This window comes from Salminus brasiliensis, chromosome 7 (genome assembly GCF_030463535.1).
Source record: "Salminus brasiliensis chromosome 7, fSalBra1.hap2, whole genome shotgun sequence".
Lineage (NCBI taxonomy): Eukaryota > Metazoa > Chordata > Actinopteri > Characiformes > Bryconidae > Salminus > Salminus brasiliensis.
Genome location: NC_132884.1, coordinates 3,734,849 through 3,746,868, shown reverse-complemented (window position 1 = coordinate 3,746,868; position 12,020 = coordinate 3,734,849). Strand labels below are relative to the sequence as shown.

Genomic DNA, 12,020 nt, shown 5'->3' with positions numbered 1-12,020 from the left:
TCTGCGTTTGAGTTGTTTGGTGTTCATCATGAGGCTTTAAAAGCCTTTAAAGGGCCTGAGGTTTTCCCCACTGAGGGTTGGTATCTGGACGGTACTGTAAATTCACATGAAGGGAGTGTGTGGATTAAAACAGTACAGAGCCAGTAGGCCACACATCATACAGCGTCATCACTCTGGTGTGTGAGTGGAGAGCAGAGCTCTATTAGTGTGAGGAGTTTGCGTAAAGTCCCACCCCTCAACAAAAAGGGCCAATCAACTTACAGGTTTTGGATGAAGTTCCTGTCCTTCAACAAAAAGAGTTAATCAACTTACTGGTTAATGACAAAGTCCCGACCCTCAACAAAAAGAGCCAATCAACTTACTGGTCCCGGAAAAAGTCCCGCCCTTCAACAAAAAGAGTTAATCAACTTACTGGTTATGGATAAAGTCCCGCCCCTCAACAAAAAGAGCCAATCAACTTGCTAGTTATAGCTAAAGTCCCACCATCTAACAAAAATTGTTAATCAACTAACTGGTTAAGGATATAATCCCGCCCCTCAACAAAAAGAGCCAATTAACTTATGGGTTACAGATATAGTCCCGCCCTCCAACAAAAAGAGTTAATCAACTTACTGGTTAGGGATAAAGTCCTGCCCCTCAACAAAAAGAGTTAATAAACTTACTCGTTGTGGAAAAGGTCCCGCCCCTCAACAAAAAGAGCCAATCAACTTACTGGTTACGGATAAAGTCCTGCCCCTTAACAAAAAAAGTTAAACAACTCACTGGTCACGCATAAAGTCCCATAAAGAGCCAATCAAAGAGCTCTATACTGCAGTTATCTCAGTATTAGGTGCATGCAAATGCACTCAGTGACCCCAAACACTCATCGAAGGTGGTTGTGGAGTGGATGAAGCAGGCAAGAATAAATGGAGAGTGGGTCAGATCCATGACAAGAAACCAACACAATTCACTGAACTCTACTAATTCTGCCAACCGGACTTCTGCTAGAAGCTTGTTAATGGCTACCAAAAGTGTCTGCTCAAGGTGCAACATGCTATATGGAAAATACTATAGATTAGGTTCTCTATGTACGATCTTGACCCCCCCCCCCCCCAAAAAAAAATAAATAAAAAAAAATAAAAATAAATAAATAAATAAATAAAAACACATTCTTCTTCTACTACATCTACACTCATTCTTCCCCAAGAAGTTATCTGAAGTCCAGACCATGACATTCTTGACATAAGTGTATGTAAACTTCCAGCCACCAAACACCAGAAATGTGTTTTTTAGTTAGCGGACAGAAATGACAGTAAGAGCTCACATGGTTTCTCACGAAAAAAAGAGGAAGCATTGGGAAATGGTTGGCAGACGTGCTGGTCACACTATGAAGAACTACAAAGAGTTTGGTTAGTCCCTGTAGAGAAGTACTGCCAATAGAATAGGACTCTCTGGAGCAGATCAACATGAACCTACTGGCACCATGCTGCCTAATGCCAGGTGGGGGCTAGAAGCTGTGCATTGAGCTGGGAATGATGGTTGGTTCTGTGGAATCCTCACAGCAGAAGGGTGGGATGGGATGGAGTGGGACAAATGGTCAGGAGGTGGTCTAGAAGGTGAGAGAGAGTGGGATGAGTTGTCTGTCTGGAGGTGGGGTTGAATGGGATATGAGGTGGGTCAAAATGGGGTGGGGGTGGAGTGGGACAAATGGTCAGGAGGTGGTCTAGAAGGTGAGAGAGAGTGGGATGAGTAGTCTGTCTGGAGGTGGGGTTGAATGGGATATGAGGTGGGTCAAAAGGGTGGGGTAGAGTGGGACAGAGGTCAGGAGGTGGTTCAGAAGGTGAGAGAGAGAGTGGGATGAGCAGTCTGGCATAAGGTGGGGTTGAATAGGATAGTAGGTGGGTCAAAGGGGGGTGGGGGTGGAGTGGGACAAATGGTCAGGAGGTGGTCCAGAAGGTGAGAGAGAGTGGGATGAGTAGTCTGTCTGGAGGTGGGGTTGACTGGGATATGAGGTGGGTCAAAAGGGGGTGGGGGTGGAGTGGGACAGAGGTCAGGAGGTGGTCTAGAAGGTGAGTGAGAGTGGGATGAGTACTCTGTCTGGAGGTGGGGTTGAATGGGATAGTATATGGGTCAAAAGGGTGGGGTGGAGTGGGACAGAGGTGAGGAGGTGGTCTAGAAGGTGAGAGAGAGTGGGATGAGTAGTCTGTCAGGAGGTGGGGTTGGAGTAGGGCAAGAGGTGGGTCATGAGATGAGAGGGAATGGGATGAGTAGTCTGTCAGGAGGTGGGGTTGAATGGGATACGAGGTGGGACAAAAGGTCAGGAGGTGGGATAAAGTGGGATGAAAGTGGACAGGACATAAGATAGACTGGGATAGGAGGTGGTTCAGAAGATGAAAGGGAGCGGGATAAGAAGTCAGGGAGGAGGTGGGATAGACTGGGATAAGGGGTCAGGAGGTAGGAGGGAGCGGGACAAGAGGTTAGAAGGAGGGATATTATGGGTGTAGCATGGTGGGCCTACAGGGAGGGCTGTATAATTACCCAGTACACTACAGCCACCACTGCTGCAGACACTCAGAGGAGCTTTACCGCGTAGAACAGCCTGTGTTTCAGTATAAGATCTAATCTGTCCTACTCACACTTACGGTACGTAAGCGTTCACATTCTGTCACATCCTCTGAAAACTGCAGCATCCTTGAGATCATTCTGAGTCTGTTCTCAGAAACACGCAGCATAACCTCACGTCGTCATTACTGCACAGCATCATGACACAACAGGAAGTCCAATTTTGGCAAAAGCGAAAATCCCCTTCACTCGTTGTGGGTGTTTCCATGACCCGTCATCTTTTTGGTTTCCGTTTCTTTTCAACCCTGCCACCGCCGTTTCTATCTCGCTTCAGCAGACCATGTCGTTGTTAAAAATATGCAGACATGTCAGACACTTGTGGTTATATCAAACCCACCCAACCCACCTCCCTATGTTTTACAGGTAGCTGAGGTTCTAAACTCTGAACTGAGCGACGTCGTAAAATACTCACACTCCAGCTGAACTCTGCGCGTTAACACCATGTATATTTACAGATCGCTCAGGCTGGTTTCTTGGTGAAGCAGATGTTAGACATCTCAAAACCACTTGTTTGATGAATCATGAGATCCCTTATCATGATGTACCAGATTGTACCAGAGCAAAAATGGTCATGACATTTTTAAGAGTTTTTCCCTGGGTCAGGAGGTAGGATGGTGTGGGATAAGCGGTGGGTCAGGAGGTAGGATGGTGTGGGATAAGAGATAGTTCAGAAGGTGGGATCGAGTGGGATAAGTGGTGGGTCACGTGTTGGGATAGAGTGGGATAAGCAGTGGGTCAGGAGGTAGGATGGTGTGGGATAAGTGGTGGGTCAGGTGTTGGGATAGAGTGGGATAAGTGGTGGGTCAGGTGTTGGGATAGAGTGGGATAAGCGGTGGGTCAGGTGTTGGGATAGAGTGGGATAAGTGGTGGGTTGGGAGGGATGATGGTGTGGGATAAGTGGTGGGTCAGGTGTCAAGTCAAGTCAGATTTATTTGTATAGCTTTTTACAACTGTTGTCGTCACAAAGCAGCTTTACATAAATAGTGATTAATAAAAGACATAACGTAAGACATGATGAATCAAAGACCCCCAGTGAGCAGCCAACGGCGACAGTGGCAAGGAAAAACTCCCTCAGAGCTGAAAAAGAAACCTTGAGAGGAACCAAGAGGGGACCCGACCCGTCCTCCTCTGGTCAGAACTATTTAAACATTAATGATAAAAATGACCAAACCAGGTATAACAAATAGCTAAAAATGGTTTTAACATGGTCACTAAACAGGTAGCAGTGGTAGGCGGGTGAGACGCTGGTCTGCTATGGGTGGTGGTGGGTGGGGAGGTCTGCTGGTTGGACTGGTAGGTGGCAGCTGGTTTGACGCAGGTAGAGGGGACCTCAGCGGGCAATCTTCCAGCAGGTTGGGCCGGGTGGCCATTTACTTGGAGAAGGTAAAAAGAGAGAGAGTTAGTTCTGAGAGGAATTTTATGGAGAGCAGAGAATGTTGGGCAGTATCAGATTGTGTCTGACGACTCCGGCAGGTCTGACTATAACAGCCTAATTAAAAGGAGAGAGCCAGAAGGTAACACAGACATGGGAGCACCCTGAAAACACAAGCATCCATCTGCTCCACCATCAACAAACCTGAGTGATCGTGTGTAAGCAGCGAGACGACAGCTCCAGCATCTCAGTGTACTACAATTCTTTTGGTCCGCGAACCCCTGGACCTGCAGCCCTTATCTAAGAAACATTAATTACCAAAAGCTAAACTAAACAGATGAGTTTTCAGCTTGGATTTAAAGATTGAGACTGTGTCTGAGTCCCGAACATTATCTGGAAGGTTGATCCAGAGTTTGGGGGCTTTATAAGAAAAGGCTCTTCCCCCTGCTAGGTTTTCTGAATTTTGGGAACGAGTAAGAGGCCAGCACCCTGAGATCTAAGTAGTCTTGATGGTTCGTAATATACAATAAGATCCCGCAAGTACTCAGGCTTTATTTGTTAATAGAAGAATTTTGTATTCAATATGGAATTTAACTGGGAGCCAATGAAGTGCTGATAGAACTGGACTGATATGGTCAAATTTTCTAGTTTTAGTAAGGACCCTGGCTGCAGCATTTTGAACCAGCTGAAGTTTATTGAGGTTCCTGCTGGAACAACCTGACAAAAGTGCATTACAGTAATCTAGTCTTGAGGTAATAAAAGCGTGTACTAGCTTTTCTGCATCCTGTAGTGATAAGGAGTTTCTTAGTTTGGAGATGTTCCTAAGCTGCATAAAGGCTGTTCTACTAATATTAGCTATATGTTGCTCAAATGATAAATCTGAGTCGAATATGACACCAAGATTTTTAGCTGCTAAACCAGGAATGATGGAAGCATCAGTCAAGTCTAACATTAAGTCTGATAGTTTATTTCTAGTGTCTTTTGGACCTAAAAGGAGAACCTCGGTTTTGTCACTGTTAAGGAGAAGGAAGTTATGTGACATCCAGAGTTTTATATCCTTTACACAGTCCTCCATTTTCTGTAATCTAAATTTATCGGCGGGTTTGGCTGATATATAGAGCTGTGTGTCATCTGCATAAAAATGGAGTTTAACGTCATGTCTGCTTATAACTGAGCCCAGTGGTAACATGTATAATGTAAATAGTAGCAGTCCTAAAATAGAGCCTTGAGGAACTCCATATCTTACTTCTGTGTAATTTGAAGATAAATCTTTTATATGTACGAACTGATAGCGTCCCGTTATGATTTGATATGATTTGAACCACGATACGGCAGACAGGTGTTGAGATAGAGTGGGATAAGTGGTGGGTTGGGAGGTATGATGGAGTGGGATAAGTGGTGGGTTAGGTGTTGGGATAGAGTGGGATAAGTGGTGGGTCAGGTGTTGGGATAGAGTGGGATAAGTGGTGGGTCAGGTGTTGGGATAGAGTGTGGTGGTGTGTGCTAAGAAGTGGGTCTAAAGGTGGGATGGTGTGGGATACGTGGTGGGTCAGGTGTTGGAATAGAGTGGGATAAGTGGTGGGTCAGGAGGTAGGATGGTGTGGGATATGATATGGTTCAGAAGGTGGGTGGAGTGGGATAAGTGGTGGGTCAGGTGTTGGGATAGAGTGGGATAAGTGGTGGGTCAGGAGGTAGGATGGTGTGGGATAAGTGGTGGGTCAGGTGTTGGGATAGAGTGGGATAAGTGGTGGGTCAGGAGGTAGGATGGTGTGGGATAAGTGCTGGTTCAGAAGGTGGGTGGAGTGGGATAAGTGGTGGGTCAGGTGTTGGGATAGTTTGGGATAAGTGGTGGGTCAGGTGTTGGGATAGAGTGGGATAAGTGGTGGGTCAGGTGTTGGGATAGTTTGGGATAAGTGGTGGGTCAGGTGTTGGGATAGAGTGTGGTGGTGTGTGCTAAGAAGTGGGTCTAAAGGTGGGATGGTGTGGGATACATGGTGGGTCAGGTGTTGGAATAGAGTGGGATAAGTGGTGGGTCAGGAGATAGGATGGTGTGGGATATGAGATGGTTCAGAAGGTGGGTGGAGTGGGATAAGTGGTGGGTCAGGTGTTGGGATAGAGTGGGATAAGTGGTGGGTCAGGAGGTAGGATGGTGTGGGATAAGAGGTGGGTCAGGTGTTGGGATAGAGTGGGATAAGTGGTGGGTCAGGAGGTAGGATGGTGTGGTATAAGTGGTGGTTCAGAAGGTGGGTGGAGTGGGATAAGTGGTGGGTTTGGAGGTATGATGGTGTGGAATAAGTGGTGGGTCAGGCGTTGGGATAGAGTGGGATAAGCGGTGGGTCAGGTGTTGGGATAGTTTGGGATAAGTGGTGGGTCAGGTGTTGGGATAGAGTGTGATGGTGTGTGCTAAGACTATGACTGAACTATGACTGTTCCATGAAGCGTTGAGGAAAGTCGCTGGCGCCCTCTTGTGGAGGCCATGAATTACTAAGTTGTTGCTGTGTGTCAGGTCCAGTAGAAAAAATGCTTGAGTCTGTACTTCTAGGGCATTGTTTCCCAACTTATCTCCGAGCTGCGAGACAGCTGGCTAATTATCAACCCCTTCATGAGACGCCAGGAGAGTAACCAACGTATTTACATAATCAGTTCATCTCTACCTGTTTCATCTGGAACAAACAAAATACACTGCAGCCAATCAGAACAGAGACCCTTTACATACACTATATGTCCACATGTTTATATATGACATATTTAATCATGAACCTACTGGCACCATGCTGCTTAATGCCGGGGTGTGATAGAGGGGTATAAAGCCCCCCAGCATTAAGCTGTGGAACTGAACTCTGGAATGATGGTGGTGCTCCATCCAATTCTTTTGGGATGAGTTTTTGGTCTTCATTTTTTTCTGCATCAAACATTATAGTAGAAAGCAAGATAAACTATACATTTATATATACCCTTACTTTCTAAAGAAACAAGGAATAAACAGGTGTCCCAATACTTTTGTCTAATCTCTCCAGGTTGAGAGGTTGGAAAAATGTTGTGAAAATATGCATTCTGCTATTTTTGTTACATAATTGCCCCAAAAATACCATAAATGGATCCAGAGAAATGAATAACTTGTCAGATTTGGGCCTGTGTAATATTATATCCAAAATACACTGGAACTAGAGCAGTAGGCCAATATTTCAACCCTAAGAAAACCCTAAAAACAGTTTTTACAACCAGAATAAAAAAAAAAACATGTGTGTTTTATTCAGGGGGAGGAACAGCCTACACATACATACATTCTGAAATCCAAGTTTCAGTGAATTACCAAAATGTACAACATCTACAGGTATATATATATATATATATATATATATATATATATATATATAAACTGCTGTTTCGAGTGTGTGTGTGTGTGTGTTTGTTTGTTTGTGAGAATGTGTGTTAGCAGGGTGCACCCATTTCACAGTGGCTGGTATCTCTTAAGGCCTGTACGTGTTCCTGAGTCAGATAAAACACTCAACCCTGTTATCATGGCCTGAGTGGGAGGTGGATTGGGCTGGTCCCGCTACTCCATATAGGGAACTGATCTCCCAGTAAGAAGGCACTGCAGGCCACAGCTCAGCTGCACTATTCATTCTTGTAATTACTGTGCATTTTCATTTCTCGCCAGGCCAAAGCATTCATAATGCAGATGGTGAATACAGGCTTTGTTGTTTGGGTGTAAATAATGTGGAAATGAAGACATTTACGATGTTTAATCAGGCTATTGTTCACCAGAGGAGGTCAAATTACTGCATATTTGCTCTATTCTTTGGACTGTACAGCAGTACAGCAGGACTGGTCAAAGGCTCCTCTTGGTAGCGATTTCCTGACGTTTCTTAAAACCACATGGTTCCTGGATTCAATTCATGATATGATACAAATACACAGATCAGCCATAACATTAGAAGCCCCTTGGTATGGGACTGGGGTATCAAACCCACAGCCTTAGCACTCTAACCATATGACATACACAGATCAGCCATGATATTAGCACACCCTGCATAGTATAGAGTAGATCCCCCTTGTGCCGCCACGACAGATCTGACCTTCACGAGACCTCTGACGGCGTCCTGCTGTGGTATCTGGCACCAAGACTAACGTTAGCAGCAGATCCTTTAAGTCCTGTAAGTTGTGAGGTGGGGACTCCATGGGCCTTAGGAGCCCATGACCCTTTCACATTTTCACCTTTGGTGGTCCTTTCTTGGAGCACGTTTGGACTGACCACTGCCTACCAGAACACCCCACAAGACCTGCCTGATGTTCTGGAGATCAATAAGATAAGCCATCTGATGACCCAGTCGTCTAGAACATCACAGTTTGGTTCTTGTCAAAGTGATTCTCAGATTCTTACGCTTAGTTTCCAACACATCATCACCTTCAGGAACTGACTGTTCATTTGCTGCCTAATATGCAGACCTACCAGTTGCCATCCGTCAGTGGTGCTAATGTTATGGCAGACTGGCATATGTGGAACATTATCATGGATAACCTGCTGTTGCTTTTCAGTCATTTCATTTAGGCCACAACTCTGCCCAAGCAGCATGATTCATCTATAGAAAAAAATGATGGGAAAGTTCAAATGGCGTAAATTAAACTGAGTGATGCGACAATGTGGGAACTGTGGGCCGATGCAGATATCTGATACTGGTCAGGTATGTATCCCCCCAAACTGCAGACAAATCCGTAACATTTAAGGTCACAAATGCAGTAAAAACAAATGAAATGCAGGCAGGCATTTCTGTGCAGTAGCCTCATTTACATCATTCAGATCTTCTGGAGTTCCATAAACATATAAGCAGATCGTCTACAAACAGTGGTCCAATCTATTAGTCCAAGCAATTATCTCCAGTACCAACATGAATCTGATCAGTATGGACCATCATCCATGATTAGTTACCTTTTTCAGTGTCAATCAATCAATCAATCAATCAACCAATGAAACAACTGCAGATTAGAATGATAAGGATAAGGAGACCTAGAGACAAGGAGAGGGACAGATAAGACATAAGAAGCTCTCAGCGCTCTAATCCCGCTGCTCTTTGGCTCACAGGTAAGGGTTCAATTGCAGATAGGCTTTGTTCTCGACAGCTTCATCCACAGACGGATCCGTGTTTCGGTCTAACTGCTGCACAGTGCGGTCTGAGAAGAAGTTCTTGGCTCTTGTAGTCTGTAAAAGCTCAGAGAACAAGAAGAAGGATGAAGCTTTTAGGCAGAGTGAAGATCAGAGTAGAGTTTGGAGGTTGTCGTGACCCGGGAATGCTTGGACTTGTGCCAGTGTTTACCCGGTTCTTAAAGGAATAGTTCAGCCAAAAATCTCCGACCTCACAGTTTATGCAATTTCTCACCCCAAGCGTAACGGACCGGCAAGACATGTCTGGTGTCTGAAGTCTGCTTCTGTCGTTCGTCAAGAGGTGCTCTTCAAGGGCGCTTCAGTAAAGCCAATGGTTCTATATAGCATGAACTGCTGTAGACCTTTTTTTTTATGGTGTTACATACACTATATGGACAAAAGTATTGGGACAGTGGCTCGTTCATTGTTTCTTCCGAAATCAAGGGTATTAGAAAAGAGTTGATGCTGCGATCTCCTAGATTTTGGAGCACTGAGCGTAAGTAAGGTCAGGATGTTCGATGCTGGATGATCATCACCCCATCTCACCTCACCTCATCCCCAACTCCTCAACCCATCCCAGAAGTATTGGATGGGGCACCCACCATCATTCCAGAGAACACTTCCAGCCCAACTTCTCCTCAGCTCAATGCTGGGGGGCGTTATACCCCTCTAGCCCACGCCTGGCATTTTAGGCAGCACGGTGCCAATAGGTTGATGTTTATCTGCTCTAGAGAGTCCTATTCTATTGGCAGTACTTTTCTACAGGGTCTAGACAAGCTGTTTGTGTGTGTGTGGATTTGGACATCTGTGTCAGCAATGGGTGCAGCTTAAAGTAAGTGAATGCATTCATTGGAAGGGGTGTCTACAAACATTTGGACATATAGCGTAGCAATTAACTAGTCTGTGTATTTTTTACAGGAAAATAAGTCACTTATTACTCAAGTTTGATCCTTTGTCTGATTCCGAACCACAATAATAAGCACTTATCAATCCAAACAGCGCTCCGAAATGAGCTTGTGGTAAAAAATATAGTGCATCCAACAAGAACAATATTTCATACAGCATTAAAAACATGGGAGCCCACAGAAAACTTTGTGTTGACAAGCTTATGTGTTTTACTATGTGCAGCGTGAACATGCACGTGCCATAACTCCTAGAGCAGGAGAAAGTAGTGTCTAGCAGAGAAACTGGCGACCGGCTTGATTTCGCTCATATTTCAATAGGCTGCAACCTCACTGCAATACGTTTCCATTACTTATTAGCTACATTAGCCGTGTAGCACCAGAGCAAAACTACAGAAGCAAACTTCAGACAGCTTCAACATGTCTTGGCTAACTAAGAGTGGGGAAACTGTGTGTGCATCATGTTTTCGGCTGAACCATCACTTTAAAAACCATTCGTTATTTCCCTGGACGGCACAGGTGGCAGCACCTCGCCGCTGGACCAATTTTCAGTGCGTCTCTCAGTGCGTCTGTCCATCAGCGGTGTTTCCCCCGTCCCTCAGAGATCACATCCTCAGGGGCCGCTCGTGTGTACCACTCCATCCATCCACCGTCGTACACAGACACCTCAGTGTGGCCGCACTGGTGGGCCGCCAGGGCGGTGAGGCACGCGGTGACAGCCGATCCACAGGTCACGCACAGCGGCTTCTGCAGGTCCACTCCGGCTCGCTGGAATATGGCTCTCAGTTGATCCGGAGGATGAAAAAGCCCAGAGGGAGCCAGGAAAGAGGTGAAGGGAATGTTGATGGAGCCGGGAATATGGCCAGGTTCAGTGTCTGAGAAACACAGATGAGAAAAGAGCAAAATAAGGGCCAGATAAACATTTGACAAAAGTATTGGGACAGCTGTTCATTCATTGTTTCTTCTGAAATCAAGGGTATTAAAAAGAGCTGATCCTGCTTTTGTTGGAGTGACTGTCTCTACTGTCCAAGGAAGAAGGCTTTCGAATAGATGTTGGTGGAGCATTGCTGTGAGGATTTGATTGATTGCATTTAGCGACAAGAGCATTAGTGAGGTCATGTTGGATGATCATCACCCAACCTCATCTCTAACTCTACACCTCATCCCAAAAGTATTGGATGCAGCACCATCCATCATTCCAGAGAGCACAGTCAATGCTGGGGGGCTTTACACCCCTCTAGTCCACACCTGGGCTGTTTATCTTCTCCAGAGAGTCCTATTCTGCTGGTAATACTTCTTTACAAGGATTAGACAAGCTGTGTGTATATGTGTGTGCATTTGCACACCAGTGTCAGCAATGGGTGCAACTTAAAGTATCTGAATGCATTCATTAGTAGGGGTGTCCACAATGCTGTCCCTGATATAATGGCAGCTTAGCAGATATGGGTATTGAACCCACAACCATGTGATTAATAACCCAGCACTCTAAACATATGTCTTAGATATTAAGACTATTAGGAATCAGCACTAGCACGGGAAGTACGGGAGTCTTTGTCGTATGAGTCTTTGTGATTGGCTGTTGATCGTAAGCATCACAGCCCCATGTCATTACCAGGGACTCTTCTCCAGCCCTCAGGTGTTGATGACAATCACATGCTAACATGCTAGCTTTCCAGGACAATTTCACGAGTAGCAGAGTGACAGTGCTGATCTAGCTCCAATCCCCTCACAGCCTGCGGCAACTGCACTGATCTTTGTTTACATCCACGGTTTAAAAGCAAAAGCTGACCCTAGATCAGCCAGAGTTGCTACATAGCGTCCGACCCCTGGACTCTTTGAGTCAGTGCATGGCCGCACGTATACATGCTGGGCCTAAAGGGAAGGTGGACAAACAATGCAAGCACAGCAAGTGGATCAGCCCTGCACACAACTGAAGATAAAGGGAGTGTGTAACATTAACTTAACCGCTGATAAGGCTGATGGTGCCTAGGTCAAAGGGCCA

The 12,020-nt window shown here is 45.5% G+C and overlaps 1 protein-coding gene across 1 annotated transcript in view; it reads right to left on the bottom strand.

Moving 5' to 3' along the window:
- Positions 1-7,201: 7,201 nt before the first annotated feature.
- The window catches only part of LOC140559344 (3-mercaptopyruvate sulfurtransferase-like), a 6,598-nt gene continuing 1,779 nt past the window's right edge, over positions 7,202-12,020 (bottom strand). The window contains exon 2 of the mRNA XM_072682825.1: positions 7,202-10,893. Within this exon, the coding sequence (XP_072538926.1) occupies positions 10,595-10,893 (299 nt within the window). The 3' untranslated portion in view covers positions 7,202-10,594. The remainder of the gene's footprint in view (positions 10,894-12,020) is intronic.